The sequence below is a fragment of the Molothrus ater genome, chromosome 8, assembly GCF_012460135.2.
Source record: "Molothrus ater isolate BHLD 08-10-18 breed brown headed cowbird chromosome 8, BPBGC_Mater_1.1, whole genome shotgun sequence".
NCBI classification, from domain to species: Eukaryota; Metazoa; Chordata; class Aves; order Passeriformes; family Icteridae; genus Molothrus; species Molothrus ater.
The window spans coordinates 850,546-875,251 of record NC_050485.2 but is presented as its reverse complement, the minus strand read 5'-3'; the positions used below and the strand labels follow the sequence as shown (position 1 = coordinate 875,251).

Below are 24,706 nucleotides of genomic sequence, written 5' to 3'. Positions count from 1 at the left end.
GGAACTTCCTGGAATAAAGGGTGTAGGTTACATATGATTGATTGATTTGTCCCAGGGTTCCCCAACCCCATCTTCTCTGCCCTCTCCTCCCACAGTTTTTATCATCTCAAGTCACAATCACCAACCTTGAAGTACCATTATGAGAAAACTTAAAGCACTATCCCACATAGATTACATTTCATATCATAATTCACCTACAGACATATTTTCTAAAAATGTCTATGTTCTTTACAGTATACCTGGGAAGCCTTCTCATAATGTACAAATACTTGTTATAATTTATATTAGTATTAGCATCATAGAGTCAGTCATTATTATTATGACTCTGCCTTGCAGATATCTTACCAAAATGCTCTGTACTGAACAGTTTTGGGACACACTCAGCATACTTTTCAATTTAACATGCAGACATTTTCAAAAATGCTAATCTCCATTAAGTATCAGGAGAGTTTGTCTTCCTAAATAAATAAAGCAAATCCCTCTTTTCTGGCAAACTGCTATACACGTCAATTTGCTTCTATTTCATGTTTATGTACAATGTAACAAACTCTCAAAGGTCTCAGTTTCATTAGTTTAGGGCCTTTAATATCTTCAGCAAATCAGATGACTTCTGGTTCTCAGTGTGATAGTGTTGCTGACTTTGTTGCTTTACAGAGTAAAAAGCTGCTCAGTAGTGTATGTGTTAATAATACCCAGCTCTTGTTTTGTACTTGAAAGTTGCATCCACTTGTCTTAACATGTGGGCAGGATGTTCCCCTAAGAAATAGCTTTAGTTTGGAGTTGCCCCATTTGCCATAACAAGCACCTGTTCTGAAAAGCTGAGGTGTTTCCACAAGGGAAAAAAATTTGTTAGTAAAAATATAGATAGCTTTTTGATTTTAAAAACAGATAGTGTATTCCCATCTCAGGTAGAGGGGAGAGAGACAGAAGAGTTAAAAAAGCACATGCTTTAGCCTTCCCATCTCAGACACAGGAGTGGAAGGGAAGCCAGAGCACAGATAAAATTTTCTTTCACTCAGGGATGGGTGGCCCCCTCTCCCCCTTCTTCAGGTCCCCTTTGCTTAAACAGAGTAGAAGCAGACTCCATCCACAGGGTAGTTGGAAAATGGTGATTTTTTTTTTTTTTTTTTTTTTTTTTTGCTAACAAAAGACAAGAAAATTATCTGCTTTTGTGTGCTTCTGCATTTCTGCACTTTGAAATTAACAGGTCTTAACTTCTTGGTTCTTTGTACAACTTTCTGACTGCTGCCCCATTCCCATGCTCCAGGCATTTGCTCAGGCTGTACAGGGAGATGGCTGATTTTAGATCCCGGTTCTTTTTTACAAACCAAATGAACAGTGACTAGAAAAATAAGTGCCCACTTCATCCTCCTCTGTGCAATTCCAAAATGGTCCTTTCACATCCATGTGTTCTGTTATTTCTGTACAGAGAAATCATGCAGTGGTAGAGGAGTGCCAAAAGCAGCTGCCCTCCTTCTGAGGAACAGTGTGTAGAACTCCTGTGCTGTTTTATGGATGTGCTGGAGGAGCAGACTCCCTCTAATTGCAGCTATAATAAGCTTGTGAGAAAGCACTTGGATGTTGTCAGGCCAGTCTTGTGTACAGGAGTGGTGGGGAAGATTTTTTCCTCTCCAAAGCAGCAGCTCACATGCACCCCCCTGGTGACTCTGCAGAGCAGGAAATGTGAATGGGTATTTGGAGTAGTACCAGGAACTCACTGCTTGGACAGTGCCATGTTCAAACCTGTCCTTCCTGTATCTTAACACATACTACTTTTCCCCCCATTGCTTTATATTCTTTTAATACTATTTGGTTGTTTTTAATTTTTGTCAAAATATTATGGTTAATGGAGCCTTCTTTTTAAGGCAGAAATACTGCAGTATCTTTGGAACCCCATCTTACTTTTCACTGTCACATATTCCACTTGTCTCACCCTCTTCTCAGTTAGGGGAAGGAGGGGAGAACTGTGCACAGAGGGTTCACTCAGGGAAAGGACCTCAGGAGATCAGCTGGTCCAACCTGCTGTTGAAGGCAGAGTGTTATCCAGGGCCCCGTTCAAGACATGTCTGACTTCACTGTTTGCTTTTTAATTTTATCTATTAGAATTACAACAGTAATGGGGAATTGATGGGTCAAATACAGCAATTGTGTGTTAAATTTAGGTATCAAAGGAAGCTGCTTGCTACACCTCATGCTGCTGCTAGTCTGTAATGCTTTCTCTATTGTTGGCTGTGTTTATGCCTCATTGTTTACATTCAGCACAGGAATGTATGGCCTATCTTTTGCAGTAAAAAATGGAATTTTCTTTAGCCTGGCTTAGGTTTCCAGTTTAGATGTCAGCTAATGGTAAGGATGTTGTGTTGTGTTTTGTTTAAGAAAAGAAAGGAAAAAATCAAAACATTATGGGTACATACAGACAAAAATAAGAAATTATTTCAGAAATGCTAATGCAGATATAGTGGTGGTGGTGTCCACTGCCTACTGCATCTATTGTAAGATCCACATGCAGTTACCTGTCCTGGCAAATCTGGGCTGTCTTCTGCCCAGACTGCACAGCTGTAGGCATCATGCAGGGCTGGGAAATAAGAGCTCCTCAGCAGCAAATGGCTTCATGGCTTTCCATGGGAATCTCCTCCTGCTGGGATTACCGGGTCACACACAGGAGTCAATATTCTTATGGATGGCATAAACAGTTTTGACTCACATACTACTTTAAATGTCAGTTCTTCCCAGTCTAGGGATTAAATTACATTGCAAGTGTCACACATGATTATGCTTTTAATTGTTCACAGAATTACTCTTCTCGTTCAGAAAGACAGAACCTTCCAGAATTATTTGATAGCTCTGGTTTAGTGGCTCATTGGAAGCTTAAGCACATAACAGTATTTTTTCTGGAACATTAAAATCTTTGCTAAGGGGTTTTTTTTTTTTTCTTAGAGCAAGAAAAAGTGATGTGTATTCCTTCCTTGCCATTTGGTGCTTACTATCTAATATAAATTATATTCCCAGAGAAATGGAATGAATATTATGCTATTAAAATGGAAGTACTGAATTACTGGAACCAAAACTGGGAAGCACAGTAAGTGTTACAAATCATAGACACTCTATTACAATATGCCTCCTGCCACGGGGCTCACTGGAGCAGGAGCAAGGCAAGCCAGGAGTGGGGACTGCAGCTCTCAGAGCACAGAGTGCTCACTCAGGCTGTGGCTGTGATGCTGCACTCAGCACTGGCAGTGCTGGTGCTGTTCTGCCCCTGAGGTCTTCCTTGGCCAGGCCTGGCTGTGTTTCCCTTCACTGCTGGACCCAGTGATCTGTAAGGTCCATGGCTCAGCTGAAATTTCTCAATTGCCATTATCACTGTGGAACCTTTTATCTGGTAGGATGGATCTTTTTAGTGTGGTGCAGAAAAGCAGTGAGGCTACATCACAAATGTGTTCAGAATGGCACTGGGCTTCAAAATCTAATGGGAATGATATGTGTTAGGCTGTGATCTGGGGTCTGCATCATTCTGTGCTTTCATGTTGGTGTAGCAGGGTCTGATCTGGTCCTCTTGTCATGCATGTCCTTGCTGATAAAGCAGTGTGATAGTGGACAAGGTTTGGGATTAATTGGTTCTTTATTGCTTCCCTGAGTTCTTTTGGTTTCTATTCTTAGAATTCCTTAGTATTCCATGAGCATATTTGAGTTCAGGTTCTGCTTTTAATGACAGCTTCCTTCCATTTTTTAAAATTACCATTGCTTGCCAGCTTGAATCACTTGTTTCCTTGAAAGTGTGCTCAGGGCTGGAATGCAGTTGATGAAGGGAGGTGGACGTAAGGAGACATAGTGATAACAGGGAAACTGACTCACAAAAAAAGAATGCTTGGAAAAAAATTCTTCAGAGAATTGAAAAAAAAATCCTCCACTGAGCCTGGCAAGTTGAAGATGGTATTGTGAGTGTTTTTTATCTGAAAAGATTCTGTAGAGGTTTATAAAACTGATGCTGCCTAATTTCTGAGAAACCCTGGCACTTACAGCCTATACTTAAAATAGAGACAGAGGAGTCCCTTCATTGTATTATCAACAAAATCAGTGTATATGAGTACTGAAGGGAAGTGTGTTGCAGCAGAGGAGTGCTGTGCATCCTCTAGCACATGGATTGGGTTGAAATTGCTGTTTTACTGCACCAATCCTCCAGTGTAGCCTAGCAAACAGCAGCACGGCCTCCAAGGTAATTGCTATAACAGGTACTTCAATTATTAGGAAAGTGGAGCAGTAATATTAATTTAAAATTAGTTTATTACTCTGGGTGCCTTGTGATCTTGGTCTTCATGAAGTAGTCATCATAGAATTACAGAAAATAGGAGAAAACCAGATTATTTAGGAAGTTGAACATAATTCCTTTCAAAAGTAGAAGCCTTCCTTCTTGCTGAACATGGTCCAGCATGAAATAGCACATAAGAAATGATCATATGGGCCAGTGTGATTGGGCCTTTGAAATCTCCTGCAATCTGCTACAGTGTTAAATCCACCCACAGCAGAGTCACAGTTCCATGTCAGGATACAGCAGAGCATGTCCATGGGAGGGATAAAGAGCTGCTGGGAAGCATCCAGGGTGAGGCCATGGCAGCCTAAGGGTGCACACAGGTCCAGCTGCGTGTCCCTGAGAGTGGCTTTGTCACCTGACACCTGCCCCAGGCAGCCCCTGCACCCAGGGCAGCTGCAGGGCCCCAGCCCGGTCCTCGCTGGGCTGTTCTGGGTTCTGTGCTGGCTCATGGGCAGCCCCCTGGGGGAGTACCCTGCCCTCATTGTTGTGCAGACACTGAAGCTCACTGCCTGGCTCTGTAGGCTGGCAGGGCAGCCACAGGCTTGGCCACAGTAATTGGTGTGGAGGGCTGGCATCCATATTTCTTCTGCCTATGTATATTGTATTCATCACACCTCTGCCTGCCTTTTGCCTCCTTTATGATCAGTGAGTGGTTTGTGATGGAGGAAATCAGATCAGCAGGTGTCAGCTGTATGTTGGTTGCTGATGTCTCCTCAGAATGGGAACTGGACCCTTCTGCCCTAGTGAGGAACCAGTCTGGCATCCCACCTGAGCAGGGCATGCCTGGCTGGGAGCCTGGCTGGCCCCACAGAGGGGCCGTGTCAGATGCACTCTGGAATGCTGTGGGTTTGGGAAAGCTGCATTCCAAATGCATAAAGAAACTAACATGAGACTTAAGTAACATTCTGCAAATGAAGAACAGACATGAAGAATTGTGTGATGTTTTAGTGAGGGAATGGTGAATGCAGCACACAAAGGCAGAGCCATTGAAGTACCTGGGTTATGTGCTTGAAGAGGTCACACTGGTGCCCTGGATGTGTGGGAGTGTGGAGCTCAGTCTGGCTGCTCAGAGGGAACCAATAAAACATTGCTTGTCACCTTGGTAAGTGGAGCCAGAAGCAGAACTTCCCCAGATTTGAAGCACAGCAATGTCAGTGGAATTAATTTACCAATGCTGGGGTTTGCAGCTAATCACTTATTGCTGAAATGGAGCCAGTCCCCAAGAGAGATGAAGTCTGAAATTGTGTCTGCCTAAACTTAGGCTTTTCTTGGTGGTTCCATTCCATTAATACAGCCTTAAACCTTGCATCTTCCAGCTTCCTCCATCTCAGACTGGGCTGCTTGATTTGCTCATGCAGTTTACAGGAAATTCACAGGTTAGAAATGAGGTGACTCACCCTGGTTGTCCTTTAACTGCAGAAAGGGAGTTATTTTTTCCTGAATGAAAAGATCATCCTGTCTGATAGGGTTGCTGCTATATTGTTGGTCTTGTTTCCATGTTTGGGTTATTAAATAGCATATTAAATTGCACCATGCATTTGTAGGACATACTAAATTTATAACTCACAGGACTATTTTCTCCCTCTAAAATTCTCACATTTCTCACCTGGTAGAGTAAAACTAAGATGAAATTTTAGGTTGTGTTTAGTTCATTAGTAATAAGCTTCTTTTTCTCCTGATATTTTTCTTCCAGAAAGCTCAGGAGGAAGTACTACGTGCAGCCTGGCTCTTTAGAGATGGCATGGTTCAGTCCTACTCAGCCAGTGGGACTGCCAGATAGCTCAGGGCTTTGGCAGGCAGCCTTTACCTGGCAGAGCTTGGGCTGAGGCTGTGATACATTTCCGCTCCTTTTTTGTTTATTCTTGGCTATGTTGATGAGCTCTGAGATTTATCTACTGCCTGGGGAAGAAAAAAGGTTGAGCAGTATTAATTGCTAAAAACTACCATCCTCCACAAAGAGAAGGCAAGAGGAACGATTGAAATTCCTGTCAGGGACCATTCAGCAGCCCACACAAGCAGCTTACCACAAAGATGTAGCACAGCATTCTTTGAGGACTCGTGGTGCTGCATCACAGGCATAGCTGTGCATTGTCCTGCCTCACACAGTGGTGTTTCTTTTTATCCTCTTCATTTCTTTTCCTTCCCCTCCTTTTTTCATTTCTTTTTCATTTTCTCTCCTTTTACCTTACAGTTTGTCTTGTGTTGTTTATATGCAAATTCTCTTCTCATGCCTCATGCTAAGGTAGTGTTTACTAGTAAAACTTTTACTTAGTAAAAGACAACTACAAAGAATTGTCTTTTGTGAAGCCCTGGCCTCCCCACAGGGTGCCAGTCTTTTTGGAAAAGGGTAACTAAAACATAAATTCTGATTTTTAACTGACCTAAGATAAATGCAGCAATCAAAACTCTAAAGATACTGACCTAACTCTATCAATACTGTCTCCTGTGCAGCTCAGGATTAACTTGAAATAATTCCCAGTGTTCATTTGTCTTACCTGTTCTTAGAAATATCCACAGCTGGCAACTGGAAGGTGCCTTCAAGCAGTCAGTGCCAGTCCATTCCCTTTAGAAAGTTCATCCTTAAATCCACCCCATACATCTCCGAATGGCACCTTAAAGCACTTCATCAGGATGGGTGATCTCCTTCTGCTTGTTTCCTGTACACCTGAAGTTTGGGTTTGTTTTGGTTTTTTTCCACGTCGTGCTGACGCTTGTAGGGTCCTGCTCTCTCTCCAGTGTGTCCTTCCTCTGGGAAGTGCAGTGCCCAGCACTTGATACAGTACCTGCAGTGGAGGCTCAGGTCTCAGTTGAAGGGGGGACATGTTTCAGAAGGTTTGCTGTCTTTGGTCTGCAGGTACTTACAAAAGTCTGGTTGCCCTTGTTCTCAGGAATGTGATGCTGCTGCATCCTCTTTAGCCTGTGCTCCCCTGTAATTCTTTTCTAGTGCTTTTCTAGCAAGTATGTTTCATGTGTGTTTTTCTCTTTGCATCAAAAAGAAACTACCCATATTCTGTTCTGTTGTACATTTTTAAAACTCTATTGTCGTGGGATAAAAATATTTCTATTCATGCCAGTTACTGATTAAATTTATGCTTATGGTTAATTTGTGTTTAGATTTATTAGTTCTTTGCTGTTCACTTACTGTTCAAGTCAGATAATACTGGAGATGTCTGAAAGACTAATTTCAGCCCATGCAACCAAGCAAGGTTTTACTGAGTTACAGTTGGTTGCAGTAATTCAGCTTTGTAAGTACCATAGTTAAAAATGAGAGAAGTAGGGGTTTATGTCCCAAAATGAATAGTGAGAACCTCCAGAATTCCCTAGTTGTTCAAACAAGTGCACTCTGATTTATTGCAGCTGCAATGACCAGAGCATTAGGAATTGTGACCTGTGAAAAAAAACCCAGATGTGTTAGTCCTACTTAGTCCAGGGAACAGAGAACCAAAGGGGAGAGCAGAGAAAATGGGATAGCTGTTTTCACTGATGTAAAATGTTGTTGCACAGGACTGGAGAAAAACTCTGTTATGTATTCATAATGGATAGAAACAGAATAAACTCTGATTACAAGGGGAAGATTCAGTTTGGACATAATGAAAACCAAATTTCATACATAAGATTTTGGTGAATTTTCATGTAGCCAGACATGAATTTTCATGTAGCCAGACAGAATTTTCAGACAGCCAGTTTTATATCTGTCAGTCTGTTAGCAGATGACAGAGTTGTGTTGAGTCTCTCCTGTTTCACTGGCCAGAAGAGGCTGTCAAAGCTGCATATTGTGAAAAATGTGCAAAGTACTGATCTGAATAACTTTCTCATTTGATGTCTTAGAGGGGAGGATTCTGACTTTCACAGAACTTGTTCACAAAACCTTCCCAGATGAAAGAAGTAATTTCACATACAAACAGGAATTTTAGCATCTACAAAAATTCTGAGAAAATTATGTAATAACTAATTTGTTCAGAAGCTAGACCCAAACTAGTGTTCTTTGAGGGGCAGCTGTGGGGGATTATGTGTGTTTAATTCTGCTTTGCTTGGAGAGCCTGCTTGGTAATGAATGCTCTCAGCTTCCCAAAGCAGAATGAAATTAGTGATTTGGGACATAGGAAGGCTGGTTTGCACAGTGATGGCCTTAATGGGTTCCTTAATTCCATGTCAGCTGGCACTGATCATTCACCTGGACATTATTGGTTACTGAATGGCTGAGGGTGGGTGGATGTGTGTTCTGGGCATCTGAAGCCTCTTGATAATTAAAAGCAGGAATGAAAGCATTGGATACAGAATTCATGGCTAGGGTGGTTTTATTTCCATTGTCTGAGTGTCTGGGTGGAATAGCTTCTAAACCTGAAATTTGTGCTTAACAATTGTCAAGTTCTGGGTGGGAATGTGTGGGCAGGATGACAGCAGTGGTACCTGCACTTTGAGAAGCAGACTGTGCATTACAGTGTGCATTCTCAGTGAGGCATGGCTTTGTGATGGACAGGCTTACTCTCTGTGTCTTTTCTAAAGATCTGTTTTACTTGAGCTCAGGGGGTCGTTGGGACTGAAGAGGCTTGAGCACATGTTGAGGTTGTAGTTAGTAATTTCATCTATTTCAGTTTGAGAAATGCACTTATCATTGGCAACCTTTTGCTGAGGAATATATTAATCTATCCAAGGGAATTTTTTTAGTGTGATCATTTAGAATAATTCATGTAACAGAAACAGATTGATTTGGCATGTTAGAGATCTTTGCTGAGGGGGCCACCATTGCTCAGGCTTTCTTCATCTGATAAACCTCCATTTCTTGTGGATTTCTGAATTGTCTTGTCCTTTCTGAGCCCTGAAATGTTTTTAACACAGTCAAAATGAGATATTCACTGCACTTTTTTACCTTTAATATATTGATGCATTCCTAAAGCAGTTTCTTTCCTGTATTTCATCTGCCTGGAAACAATGGTTTTGTTTTGGCTTTGGTATATACTCTCCTCCACAAAAGTTGGAGGCTTCTGGAGAGGAAAGGGAGATTCTGCAGGAAGGCAGACTCTATTACATGGTTTTAAAGTATAATTTCAGCCCTCTGGTTCTCAGAAGTGGATTTATCTTGCCACACCTCACTCCATCCCAGGATGCTGTGTGTTGCTGCCAAGGAGCACTGTTGGCTGTTCCCAGTGTTCTTTTTGCCAAGAGCCCAAGGTCCTTTTCAGCTGGTCTGCTCCAGGCAGCCCCTGTTTGCAGCTTCTGCCTTCCTAGGTGCCATATTTACATTTTCCCTGGGTGAGTTTTAGCAGGTTGCTGTCAGCCCATTCCTGCAGAGTGCATCAGTCCAGCTGGGTGCAGCCCTGCTGCTGGGCCCAGTCAGGTCCCTGCTGGTGTCCCATGGAAATGTGTTGGCTGTAGTTCCAGCAGCTCCAGGGCCTGGCAGGGATGTCCTGCAGCCCTGGCCCTCAGACACACACCTGGGATGCTCCTGTTGTTCCCAGCTCAGCAGAGCCCGGGCAGCACTGCCCTGTGACAGCCTAAGGCAATGGCCCAGCTTGGTTCCAGCTCCTGGCAGATGGGTGAAGAGCCTTCCTCTTCAGTGACAGTCAGGCTGTGACCCTCCAGGGACTGATGGGAGGGTGAGCAGCCTGTACCTGGCCAGTTTGTTCCTCTGGCCTGTATTAAAAATGGGAACCATTTTGAATTTTCACAGAGCAAAATGCAGGCACCTCTCTGGTAGCCTTTGAGGTTAGCCAGGCTGACAGTAAAGATGTTTTTGTTTATCTTTCATACATACAGTTGAGAGAGAGAAAGCAAGGTCTAATCTCATTTTCAAAGGTTGAGGTGATGTTAGAAATCTGTTTCAAACACAGTTAGAAGCTGCTTATATATAAACCCATATATAATTTGCTTTATGAAGATTACTAGCAAAAGAACAATGACTTAATTTGTCACAGACATGTTTTATGAAAATCCTTTCCTTAGGATTTTTTCTCCTGAGAAGCTGAGAGGCCTCAGGAACAAAATGTAACCAATGGTTATCTGCTGCTGTGGAATGCAACAGGTGCATCTGGGATTGGGCTCATGGGGTTGTTTCTAATTAATGGCCAATCACAACCCAGCTGTCTGGACTGTCTCAGTCAGTCACAAGCCTTTGTTATTCATTCCATTCCTTTTCTATTCTTAGCTGGCCTTCTGATGAAATCCTTTCTTCTATTCTTTTAGTATAGTTTTAATATAATATATATCATAAAATAATAAATCAGCCTTCTGAAACATGGAGTAAAAATTCTCGTCTCTTCCCTCATCCTGGGACCCCTGCAAGCACCACCACAATAATTCATTTTTCACAATCCATTTTTAAACAGCTTAGCAAGTATTTCCATTATAAATGAAATGTCTTAATTAGCTTCCCACTAGATGGAGCAAATGTATGTCAACCCAGCAGAGGAAACAGGGAATACATTTTAGATAGCTGAAGAACAAATCACTTTACTGTTCTATTCTTGTTAATTATTAGTTTTCTGAGTTTAAAATGGAAGCTTCTAAGCCATATGGTGATTTTTCCTACTTATTAAACATAAGCAAAGGCTGCACTTTGTGTGAAGCTGTGTATCAGTTGACATGGTTCTCTTGGAATCAAGGCAGGGGCTTGGGTTACAGCAGAGTTGTGTGATTGTAATACCTATGTTTGATCTTATTTTATTTGTAGGGATTTGAAAGTCTTCTTTAAAAGTTATACCCAAAAAAGTGCTTCCTTGAAATAAAATAACTGGAAAAAAGTAAAGAATCTTCCAGGTTCCTAAGTGACTCCTCAGGTAACCTAGGATTTGCAGCCCTGAAATCTGAGCATCCTTTCTGGTCATGCTGTAGGTTTATAAAGCTGTCACCTGCAGCTTTGGAGAGGGGCTCATGGCAGAGCCTGCCAAGGGTCACAGGGGCAGCAGGCAACTTCCACTGGGTGCTGCTCTCCTGACCCTGCTCTGGGAGCCCACGGGCTTTGGGATCATTGCTGACCCTGCTCTGGGAGCCCATGGGCTTTGGGATCATTGCTGACACTGCTCTGGGAGCCCATGGGCTTTGGGAACATTGCTGACACTGCTCTGGGAGCCCATGGGCTTTGGGAACATTGCTGACACTGCTCTGGGAGCCCACAGGGTTTGGGATCATTCCTGACACTGCTCTGGGAGCCCACAGGGTTTGGGATCATTGCTGACACTGCTCTGGGAGCCCACAGGGTTTGGGATCATTGCTGACACTGCTCTGGGAGCCCACTGGCTTTGGGGTCATTGCTGACCCTGCTCTGGGAGCCCATGGGCTTTGGGAACATTGCTGACACTGCTCTGGGAGCCCACAGGGTTTGGGATCATTGCTGACCCTGCTCTGGGAGCCCATGGGCTTCTAGACTGGCTCCCCAATGGCCCAGACTGGCTGAGTTATAGAATTACTACATTTGTAATTAGTCACAGAATTATAATTAGGATTATTTATAACCATGAGGCCTCCAGGCCAGCTGTTAGTCACCACAGTTTGTAAATGTCACTCTGCTCGTACCTTTGGACCCTTTTGGCTACAATACCATTACTAGATGAGATTTTCAGGCAGCTGTCAAGCTTCCCCCAACTTTTTCGAGTTAAAGATGTGTGCAGAGCTTTTTGCAGCATAACTAGGTCAGTATTTCCTGGAGTAAATCTCTCTTTGAATTGCTGTAGGCATTATGTGAGAGTGGCATACATACAAAGTACTGTCAGGGAAAGGAAAGAGGAAGCAATGAAAATAGGGCTGAAATGCACGTTCCCAGCACAAAAATGTAGCTTAGGATAGGAAACAGGTGCTAAAACTCTGTATGCCAATTTCCTTAGATGTGCCAACTTCACAGTTTTTCTTTAAAAGGATTTTCCGAGGGAAGTACTCAGAATTTGCACTTCAAACTTTTCAGTTATGCTCTGCAGCTCAGATCCTCCCTGTCTCCTGGCTGCTTGTTGAGAAGATGGTTATCCTCATGTGTGCCCAGTGAGACCTGGAAGCACATGGAGTCAGGCTGTTGATCTGCCTTGCTGTCTCTAATGGTGATTAATGTTAGCTTTTTTGATCTTAATCTCCTGGAGCAGAATGTTCTGAGATGACTTGTGGAACAAGCAAACAAAACCTCCAAGCATCCAGTAACAACGCAGCAACTTTTGCCCCATGCTGTGGGTTCACACCATTTCTGACATTTAAAACATGTACTCTTTATCCTGTAACATCTTTTATTATTGACAATAGTTTCACCTTTCAGTGTCCACTTATTCTCATAATTAAATTCTTCGTTTTCACCAAAGTTTATATTTTCACCAATTTTAACGGGAATTCAACGTTAATATCTAAAAAAGATTTTTGCAGAATTTTCTCTGTTAGTAACCAGAAACGTTTAGTTCCTACATTTGAAAATGAAATGTGTACAGGCTGTGGCAGGATAATGATTTTACTATTGTTTGATGACAAATTCCTTGCCAGTGCTTGGTGACATTACTGCTATCAAAGACAGAATTCTACTCTCTGGCTTAATTAGCATTTGTTGTTTTTTTTGTTAAAAATATCCCCAATAATGTGTTATGCTAAAGATACCATTTTAAGGGAGCTGCTAAGAATAGATTTCAAGAATAGGCAGGTGATCATCTTTAACAGAGGGGATGGTATTTACCATAGTATTGATATGTCACAATATTGACAGATTAAGAATGTATTATTTTAATTTGACTTTTATGATGTAGGGGTTATTGTTCTCAACACTCAACTGCTTTTAGCAAAAACTTGGTAAGTACTGTAAATGACTAGATAGCAACAATTATGTAAGGCTCTTACTCAGCTGCTCAGAAAAGATAAACAATGCTTGTGGTTTCTTGTTCTCTTTCTGGTGCATCAAAACTCTTGCTCTGGAAGTGTGTCATCTGGCAGAATTAAGTGTGAGATAATGGTTGTGTTGTGACTAATACACAGAAATATCACTCAGTAGCTAAAAATTTGCAGAGTATGATATGTTTGCATTTGTGACACGTGTACTGTGGTTTGTTACACTGAGTGACATGCAGCCTGACAGGATGAGATGTTCAAAATCTGGGCGTTAGGCAAATGTCCACAGTAGAATAGATAATCTCTGTAAACCATTGTGTGCTCACTGAAGGACATAATAGACAAACTCTCATCCTCCTGGAGTGCATGCAAGCATTTCTGCTGCTGCTGTGGGATTTACATAGCCCAAATAACTGCATTGGCAGTGATAAAATAAAGACATCACTTACCAGCTTAGCACCTGTTAAGGTGTTAGTCTGCTCTGCATTTTAGTATTGATCTGTGGAAAAGAATGACTGATGGGACTGTTGAAACCAAGATAAGATAAAGCATAAGAGCATATAATGACAGTGTGAAGGTCAGCATTTAATTGAATGTTAGATAAGAGGAGATAGCTTCCTTTCACACTATGATGCCTGTTTGTCCATTTACATTGTGTTTTTTGAGATTTTAGACCTGGCTCTGCATTATGTTCTAGCAGCTGAAACCTTTTACTGGCAAGATTGACAGTTCCATGGGTTGTATGTGACCTTTGCAAGCAAATGATATAAATAAAGTTCTTTGGAAAATCACTTTTGTGGGGGTTTTCATAAAAAACTTTGTGTGGGAGAAGATGCTGTGAAAAAATTTGGTCAAACAAATTGTTCTACAAAGCTTGGATTAAAAACCAGAGAAATCAAAAAGCCCATTTCCAACCAGTTTAGAAAAACTGGCAGAGATCTAAAGATGAGGGGCAAGCCCTTGGTTTTATTAATTATTCTCTTTAAAATCCTCATGGAAAAGCAAATTAAAAGGTTTGTCATCAGAGAGTGGTTTTCATTTCATAGATGAAAAGGTAATTCATATCCTGAAATCACCTGGGTGCAATAGTAATGACTTGCTGTTGTGGCTTGGAGTTGAGTACCAGCAAGATGTCAAATTTATCAATATTAGACTTTGCTATAAATATGACTTTGAGTCCTCAGCCTGAGTCTTCAGTAGCATACCCACTGAGAATGCAGATTTATTACAATCATTGAAATGTGAGAAGGAGTACATGCTACTTGTGTAGCTTGTCAGCCACAGTAATGGAATTACAGCCTAGAATGGATGTGTAGGAATGTACTTGAATGTGTTTTTGTCAGGATCACCAAAGCTTTTTCATAAAGGACTGAAATCTCTTGCAGCCCTGGGCCAGGTGTCCTGCCCACCCTTGTATCTCACTTCTGCTGCCAGCTGCTCCATCACCTTGTTTGTAGTGTAGGCTGCTCAGACGTCATCTTGGAATGAATGTCTCCCCTCCTCCAGCACTTCCAAGGGAGACTATTCAAGAGTTCTGCTCCTGTGGCCTCTGGAAACCTAATTTTTCTCTGTTCAAATTTGTTTCTAAACTCCATTTACCACTGTGTTACAGGAGTCTGTAGGTTGTTGCTGACTGGAGTCTTGTGCTTCATTTTACCCCTCAGCATTCTTCCTTACGTTTATTGGAAATTCCATGCTTTGTATGTCTCACAGTGAATTTGCCATTTATGTCTTGTATTCATGGTGTCACTGAGTACAGTACTCAGATCTCTCCCTCTTCTGTCACTTGCAGTTGATAAGATGCCTGATAGGAGTCTTAAACAATACTCTCTGCTTCCTTCCATGCTTCTCACTCCAGTCCTCCAGCTGTGCTGTTCTCCCTGTGCACAATTTCTGTTTATTGATGCTAGCACAATATTTTGTGTTGCAGGCCTTCATGTTCATGCCAGTTTAACCATGCAGTCATCAGGCATCCTTTTGAATGGCCATGTGTTGGCACATGGAATATTCATATAAGCAGATACAGGTGTGTCTCAGGTATTTAATGAACAGTGGATCATGAGAGCAATATGAAAAAAAAATCACAGATTTTGCTTTGAGTTGCATAAAAGAACTTCCAAGGAGAGAAAACAATTGAGTAACTGCTTCTGTTGTTCTCATTATTACAGTGGGGAGTTTTTTCAGTTTTTGATGTGTCTGAAAATGACAGTAGTTTATGGTTTGTGATTTAAGGTTTGGTAAATCAACAGCTTCCCTCTGCTTGAAATGTCCTTAGCCTTTAATAACTGGAGAGGCTTGTTTTGTTTTTCTGAATTCTGTGGTACCAACAGTCCAAGATGTGGCAGATCTGGGCTTTGGAGAGAGTGACTTGGGAAGAGCTCAATGGCAGTGCAGTCCTCTGGCTGGGAGAGCAGGCTTTGTGCAGGAAACTCCTCAGCCCAGCCACAAACAGGGTTTGCTGACAGGAAAAGGGCATAGGCAATTTAAAACCAACAAGGTTTCTGTCAGCATTTAGCCCACGAGGGGTTCGGGTGAGCAGCACTTAGACCCTGAGTCGATGTTCTGTGTATGATAAAGAATTGGAGAGGGAATCCCTGTGCCAGTGCAGCTGGAAGGAGATCTCTGCTCTATGATTTGCAGTTTGTAAAGTGCCAGATCAGATTAATACAGTGATGATTCATCTTTGGAGATGGCCATTGAGAGGTGTCTTCTCCTACTGTCCTTTTGCTGACCTCTTTGTTAATTCATGTGGAGGCTGGTAACATTTCCATAGCTTGACTTCACAGAAAAACGGTGTCAGTGGAATTCTACAAAATTCTCTTGATGGCCCTAAAATAACCATTTTGTAAATATATACAGTTTGTTGTGGGGTAACAATGGCATGAAGTTCTTAAACACATTACCTAAAATTCACCTATGTATAATGTGACTGTCTTAAAGATATTAACTATTCTGCTCTGTCACAACATCTTTAATTCCATGTTTCATAGAAGAAGGAAACCCTGTATTGGAAGTGTGGCATTCTCAGGTACCTGTTCACCCAGGAAGAAATGGTGCTCTGCTCCACGAATCCAGCTTTATGATCACTGGGGGAAAAAATTCCAAACTAGTTTTATTGAAACCCAAGAATTGCAATGTGGTATTTAAAATTGTAATTGTAACCCAAGTATAGTTTAAATTTAAAAGGAATTATTTTTTCTGTAAACTTAATCAAGGCTCTTACCTGCCTGAGGGAGTCAGGGCAATCCTGAGAAGCTGAAGTTACTGTGTTTTAATATCCTTTGGTATTGGTCCTCTAATAAGAGTGTCTCTTAGTGTTTCAATTAAAGGGAGTTTGTGATAGTTTTTTTATTGTGGGGATATCCATCACCACCAAAATTTCATTTTGCTTCCATGCTGCAGCTTTTTCCAACAACTTTTGTATGGTAGCCTTTGGCTACTGTGGAATTCTTACTAGGTCTAATTCCAGCATTAAAACTGAGACTTCAGAACAGTGTTAGTCTTTGCCTGAAAATAAGATGCTCCTTTCCCCACTTTGGCAGTGTAGCTTTATGCTTATCTTTGTGCCAGAAATTGATTGCCTGTTTTCTTGAGGAAGTTTAGCTGTATTTGTCACCCCCAGCATTCTATTTCTGCCAGCTTGTGCACCAACACGGAGTTATTTCTTGCAGTGTTATCTCATAGAAATGATGATTTTCTTTAGTGAGTGAAATTGTCTGTGTGCTGCTGAAGCAATGGAGTGCTATTTGAGCCTTGTTTCAAGGCTGCTGTTGAGCTCTGTGGTTTATGTACCACCCTCTGACCACAGAGGTTCTTTCCCAAGGGACACAGATGCACGCAGGTGGATTTACTCAGGTTAGTGCAGTGCCATTATAGTGCCATGGACCCAGAAATAAATGACAGAACCCTGCAGTGTCCCTCTTAACAGATCTTCTTTGTATATGCCTTGACAGTAAAAACATGAAGGTGAGAATATACAGCAATTCTGGATTAAAAATTATATTCGACTTGATTGAAAATTGGGTAAAAGTAATGGATGGGTTTCTTTCTGCCTGTCTTTTTCTAGGGTTATCTGATAGTCCTGGTCTTGTCATGTTTCTCTTGGAACGTCAGGCTTTTGGGGGACTCAGAACATCAGGATTTCCCTCTAATTGGAACTCTAGATGTCAAGGTGGTGGTAGATCTGTCATGAGCTTTGTAGAGCTTGGTTCTGTGTATTTTTGCTTTTTATTTTTGTGAATTTACTTGATAAAGGAAAGTTTCTTGAGTGCCCTATTGCATTGGCAGGAGCAATAGTATTTTTTAAGGGGTTTGTAATCCCAAAAACCTTGTATGCTTCATTGTGCAGTGTTTTGCTGATAGAAGAAACTTACTTTTAATGTTTTATTTAGTATCCTTTATAAAGTCATGTTCAGCGTGGGTGTTTTGCTATGTTATTTATTTTAAAATTCAGAACTTCTGCATGGAAACCCTTTTCTTTTAATAATATTTTGGTAAAAGGGAAGCAGTAAATAAATCTGAAGATCTGGATTATATAGACAATTTCTTGTCGTAAATGAAACAGAATCACAGAATCAACTGGCAGTTTGTGTGACTAGAAGGAACAGGCAGTGGCATATTAAATAATGCCATGTATAAAAATAGCAAGTTAAGGACGCTTATTTTTTCTGGTTGCGCAGGAATTGTGCTGCTCAGTAGAGCTGGTAAGTGACACACTCACAATCCGTTCTTGTCACGTAAAGGTTTCTTGTGAGACACCTTTGCTAGCAGCCCCAGCACCAGTTTAAACAGAGTTTGGTGAGGGCTCCAACGGGGCTGCTTGGTGTTTGTCAGACCTTACCTCAGGGCAAAGAGGAGATGTTTGACATGAGCACTGGGCATTAACCCTTTGCTGCCTTTCCCCAGACGCCCGAGGAGCTGGAGGACGTGTCTGACCTGGAGGAGGAGCAGGACGCGCGCAGCCGAACCAGCGTCCAGACCGAGGGCAAGACGGACCGGGTACGTGGGGCCAGGGCTGGAGGAGCTCTGGGAGCAGGGAAATGCTGCTGTGCTCTCTGCCTGGGAAGTCACTTCACAGTTGGAGGGCTCTTGCTGGCAAAACACAAGTAGTAGTTTGTAGATTCTTAGTATCAAAATGTAATAAGATCCACTAAAGCTTTCAAAGATCACATGTTCATGCATGGCCGTCTACTTCTCAGCTAAACCAGAGTACTTCTTTAAAGGGAATGCTTCTCTTTGAAAAGAAAACTATAAATAACACATACTTGAGAGGGCACAAAGCAAGAAGTAGATGCTGAAGATTGGCAGGTGGGGAGCTGGCTGTCAGCAATCAGATGCACAGACTGGTGCTTTGGGGAGATGTCTCTGGGATGTGCTTCTCCTTGTGAGGTGGAAGGGACTGTTACACACAGCCTGTTGTTAATACAGCTAAAACCCCTAGTACTTTAACATTAAAGTATGGGCATTTCTGGTTTTCCCCCATTTCTCCCTAAAATAATACAACTACTGTAAATGTTCCTTTTCGTGGCATCTAGATAGAGGTCATGGCTCAAAGCCTAATTCTATAGTTTAGGAACAATTTTCCTAGATTTCAGGTCCTGCTATTGGGCCTATAAATGGCACATCACCCCCTGAAAGCAGTGGAAAATCATAGCTTTGACTAAATTATATACATATGCACTCAGGCTGGAGTACCATATTGACAGACACCTGCACACTTTTTTTTAAAAAAAAGATGTCTTAACAAATCCTTTTGCTGCTGCAGCAGTAAACAAGAACAGTGATTTTAGGCCTCTTTGTTTGGAGTGCTCTTTGATATTGATATTTGAAGATTTATACCCAGAAGCTGCTTAGCAATATGAGGGATGTGTGTGGGGAAGATAGATGTGAAGCTTTGGGCAGTGTGTGGTTTTGTGGGGTGCAGCAGCTTTGTGTCCTGTTGGAAGGCTGTTGTGTGCAGTGTTGACACCAGGAATGACTGTGTTCCAGAAGTCCTTTGGCAAGATTGCAGAGCAGCCTTTTTTCCTCCTTGAGTTCTTTCTCTTGGGCACTTCAGCTATAATAATTCAGTTTTATTTATACATACCTGGCTCCATATTCATTCTGCATAGGAGCACTCTTGATTCTTCTTGCTTTGTCAAGAGTGTTGTAATTTCTTCCATATGTCACATCTCTTGCTGCTCCAATGGGGAGCTGAAGCCTTTTTTCTTTGTTTTTATCACAACATATAAAAACAGATGTGATGTGTGTATGCCACTTGTAACAAAGGCTACATCTTAACTAGCAAATCTTGTTTCCCTTATGTATGAAAAAGTCATGTATTATTAATCACACCTTCAGACTCTATCTCCATAAAGAGAGAGAGCAGAAATTAGGGGTGAGATAGTAAGACTGAGATTTGACCTCATATTGATCTTCCTCACTCATCTTGCAAATGTTACTCCATTGTTCTTTTCCCTCAGATAATTTCCTATTTCTGAGATGAATATAATAGTGCCTGTGGCACCATCCCATGCTGGGGGATACAGGTCAGCGTGGGCAGTGTGCTGTGAGATCTCTGGGTACTTCAACTGGATAAAAATACTGATGATTATTTGTAGGGTGATTTTGCATCCTTGAAGAAGAGGCTCCTTAGGATCAATCCTTAGCTACTACAGGAACAGGCACTGCTCATGGATCCAAGGACTAATGCAGTTTTTCCCAGCTGAAAGTTAGCTGTCCCTCTGGTGGTTGTGTGTAATTTGTGTAGTCAGCTCTGGAAGCTTATCACAGACTTATTTATGCTGCCTTGATCAGTGTAATTCCACTGAGGGAGGTAGTGGCTTGTTATTGTGGCATTCTGTGTTGAAGAGAGGGATGAGTAAGATTTTGCCCAGTTAATTTTCAGCTTAGAGGACAATGTACATGTTAATGATCAGGAAAAATTACTTAAAGTGTTTGAAGTTACTAAATTAGTGATAAGAACAGCTTAGCTTAATTTCAAAGTTGCTGCTGCAGGTTAAGGTGATCATATTGAGGAAGAGGCAAAATGTTTTACCTCACAACTTAATCCACTTAGGGGTGGCAAGAGCAGAACTCTTTCAGGCAGCCACACACCCACATCTTTTGTGTCAGAGTTCTGCATACAGAACTTTTTTTTACAGAACTTCTGTGAATGCATGGACAAAAATGTCTGGGATTAAGATCATTTTTTATACAGTTTTGTTGCACACTGTGTATGTGCAACAATTCTGGGCTGAAAAAGAGTTGATACAGTGTGTTCTGTGAATGAGAAAATCCAGGCTAAATTATTTCATTGTTTTATTTGTATTGCATTTTAAATACAACGATTAATTATATAGCTCTAAAAATCTACTAAACTCTAAGAGGGAAGCCTGGATAAAACAGCAAAGACCAAGAAGAACTGTTGATACTTGCATAAAAAGTAGTTAGAAGGGAAGCTAGGTTTGCCATCAGATTAATTAGCAATTTTTATTCAAGTGGCAAATACTGTACATCTAAGTTCCTACATTTAGTGAAATGCTGACGTGCATTAACAGGAAGTGTGTGCTGTTTTGTTAATGAAAAAGCCAATTTCGGAATATTTTTAAAATTTTTATCAGAGCCCTACACAAGCATGAAATACTGGTAAGAATTCAAGCATAATGAAGATAACTACTGTAATTTTGAGTAGGTTCTATGAATTACAAAATTACAGTAGTTTTGACACTTGGTACATAGCAAAAGATTCCCTGTCAGGAGTCATGATCTATCAAAAGCATTTAATTTTCTTGCCAATTTTTAACCCAATTTCCGTAAAGAGATTAAGTTACTGAAATACTCAAGGTTGCAGCAGTATATTATATACTTCTACAAAGTAGAGCTGGAAAGAACCTCAAGAACTTGGCTAATCCAGCCATTTGGCCCAGGGCAGAATAAATACACTTCTTCTTGACACACACATATATATGAACAATTCTATTGCTCTCTCTCCTGAGCTCATTACTGGAATTGATGGTTTATTGGAAAGTTTTTGTCCTTATACCGCATATGTTGCAATTAACATGCTAGTACCCATCTGGAATGGACACAGAGAGTGAGGTTCCCTTCTGTATGTATTTTTTTTATGTATTTGTGCATCCTTTCTCTATGGCCTCTTTTGGAGACTCCAGGCTGAATAGCTCCAGTAACCTTGATTTACTCTTCAGGGTGGAGTTTCCTGTATGTTCTTTTAGTCTCTGTCTCCTCTGGGTGCTCTGCAGCTGGTTAATGAATTGCAAAATGTGTGAAGCCACCTGTGATCTCAGCAGCACAAGTGAGAGGTTTGCACTATTTTCTGCTGTGTGCATAGTTCACAAGGAGCTTTGTATGAGGTTTGCCTTTCTGCCATGAGCACAGCCTTTTATCAACCACAAATTCCCACCCACACAGCTGCCCATGGCTGCTTCTGTCTCAGTTCTGTGTGTATGCTGGTGATTTTTCTTAGGGGTAAACTCTGTCATTGTCTCAGCTGCACTACACCCTGTGATCTTTCCAGATCTCAAGGGCACTTGGAGTTGTAAACCAGGCCTCTTCCACTGCCAGTGTGCAGTGTGGACTCTTGGTTCTGTGGAAACACTGATTAATGCAGCTCCCTTCACAGCTTTTCCTGATGGATCCCTTGGCTCAGTGAGTGTTCTTGATAAGTGCTCTGCAAGCAGTTTTCTAACCAATATTACATCCACCCACTGGAGATTACATCTAGACCTCATTTCTCCAGGTGATTTGTAAGGATGACATGAGAGCCAGTGGCAAAGCTCTGGTGAAGCCCAGATTTAGGGCATGATGCTTTTTTATCTATGGACCTATGGCCCTGGGACAAAGAGAAATTGCATTGAATATGCCATACTTGCATCATCTAAGCCAACTTTCTTAATGAAGGCTGATGCAAAAATGGCATTAAATGCTTTGTTTGCTATCTCCCAGTACTTTCACCTCTTCATCTGGTTTATCCAATTATATTGCATCTAAAAGTACAGCAGAACTGTCATGGCAGAACAAATGAGGCACTCTCTGAACTTGTTTAAGGAATGCTGCACTTCAGCAGGCTTGCTGCAATTCTTGAAACGGGGAGAAGACAGCTGGTGACAGCAGGTAGTAAAGTATTGACAGAAACACAGCTTCTCCCCTCTGTCAGCATCACACACCCACACAGTTCATCTCTGGGGGCGTGTATTCACTTAGCTGTGAATGCTGAATATCCAACATATCTCTGTCACCTCTTCATCCAAACTCACAAACTGATTCCCTCAGTAGGAAAAGTAGCAGTAAAAGGTAGTGGACATGTCTCGCTCATTTTGACAGTCCCTTTGACTCAGTGGTGTCTCCATGAATTCACTTAGGAACACACTGGCACTCAAACAGAATCAGACTCAGGAATGGTTTAGCCTGGAATGGACCTCAGAGGTCCCCTCATGCCACAGCAGGGATGCCACTCACCAGCTCAGGGCTCAGCTCACATGTGTGGTGTATGACAGTGGTCTACAAAGTTTGTTCAAGAAAAAGCCAGTTAAAAGCCATGATTGGAGCTTTGTGAAACAGCATGATTGAAATATATTGCTGTATTTCAAGTGATCTACAGGGGTCCTGTTCTTTTTCACCAAATGTTCAGCTGACTGCAGCAGGAGAGCAGGAACAGACCAGAGGGCTTCTTCTGGCTGCTGAGGCTCTGGTGGAATGAAAACCTCAGCTCCCAAGACAAAGTAGGGACACAAATCTGTTCTTCTGGATCTCTGACATTTTCTTATAATTACAGTATATGGAGAGCAGGTTATTTTGTGTTCTTGCATGTAAAAGCTCTGAGAAGTTTTCCATGTGCTCATTTGGGAAGCTGGGGTTTGTTTCCTTGCAGCCTACAAAAGTGCAGAAAAACAGTGTTTTCCTCTTTTCTTCTCTATAGTTACATGACATTTTGCAGCCCACAAAGCTGGAAGTGTTAAATAATTTTCAAGGGAGATTCTTTGATTGTGCTTGAATGTATTGGGCTGTTGCCTTTCCTTCCTTCCTGGTCCCTGTAAGTGGTAAGAATGGTGCTGGTGTGTATCTGGCCTGTCACATGGTTTTAGGGGTCAGGAAAGAAAAAACATATGTCAGTCTAAGATTTTAAGAGCATAATCAAAGTTTATGTGAGAGTCAAATCCTTGGAGAGCAGCCCGAGACAAAGGTAGCAAAAGGCCAGTTCTTAGGGTTGGGATGTCATTGGCCAGCAGTGTACCAGGGAGAGAAGAATCAAAATCATCACCACATTGTTACCCCCCCATGTGTCCTTACATGGCCTTAAAAGTTCAGTTCATTGATGGAGAACCGACTGAAACATGGAAAGGTAATGAAAGGAAACACCACAACTGACTGAAGCATGGAAAGGTAATGAAAGGAAACACCAGAACTGACTGAAGCATGGAAAGGTAATGAAAGGAAACACCAGAACCGACTGAAACACGGAAAGGTAATGAAAGGAAACACCAGAACTGACTGAAACACGGAAAGGTAATGAAAGGAAACACCAGAACTGACTGAAGCATGGAAAGGTAATGAAAGGAAACACCAGAACCGACTGAAGCATGGAAAGGTAATGAAAGGAAACACCAGAACTGACTGAAGCATGGAAAGGTAATGAAAGGAAACACCAGAACCGACTGAAGCATGGAAAGGTAATGAAAGGAAACACCAGAACTGACTGAAGCATGGAAAGGTAATGAAAGGAAACACCAGAACTGACTGAAACACGGAAAGGTAATGAAAGGAAACACCAGAACTGACTGAAACACGGAAAGGTAATGAAAGGAAACACCAGAACTGACTGAAGCATGGAAAGGTAATGAAAGGAAACACCAGTCTCACAGGGTCAGTCAGGTTGCAAATGGGACAACTCAAATGATGCAAACTCCAGTGTTGGAGACTCCAGCTACCAGGGAGAAACAGCCTTCAGAAAAGTCAGGGAAATTTAAGAAAAAGTCCTTACTTTTTTTTAATAATAGAAGGAAATAAATATCACAGATATAACTTCTCCTCTGACCTAGTCCTAAATCTGTTACCTGCTACTGTAATAATAACATTTTGTCTTAGAAGTAGTAAAAAAATAATTTTCTCTTGCTTGACAGAATAAACCTGCACTCATATAATAGTCATTCTTTTTAGATCTTTATTTCACGATTACTGTTGTGTTGTGTATTTTCATACAGAGTTAAATCTATGCTTAAAAGGCTCTGTATACACTTGCTTATTGGTCATGATTTTAAACCAGTATGAGGGAAAGGAGAGACAAGACAAGGTCAGAATTATAATTTCCTTTGCCCTTTGTTCCAGTAGATAATGTCTCTTCCACCTGAAGCTCATTATTGTTGGCAGACAGCAGGATACTGTATGTCACAATTCCCTCATTAAAATGCCATCTTTCTTGTGGTTTTGAGATCCAGGCCTGTGATCTTGAACTCAAAACAGTGTTGAAGCTGGGGGCTAGGAAATACCACAGACATCCACCCATCAGCAAACATTTATGAGATCATAAAAGTTCTCTTCCCTCTGTAGGGCATTTTGGGGTTTTTTAACAACATGGGACAAATGGCCTCCAAATAGTTGTGCTTTCTAGTT

The 24,706-nt window shown here is 41.5% G+C and overlaps 1 protein-coding gene across 1 annotated transcript in view; it reads left to right on the top strand.

Annotated features, from left to right (window-relative positions):
* The window catches only part of CTNNA3 (catenin alpha 3), a 424,386-nt gene that overhangs the window by 345,922 nt on the left and 53,758 nt on the right, over window positions 1-24,706 (top strand). The window contains 1 exon segment of the mRNA XM_036385424.1: window positions 18,005-18,097. Coding sequence (XP_036241317.1) covers window positions 18,005-18,097 — 93 coding nt within the window.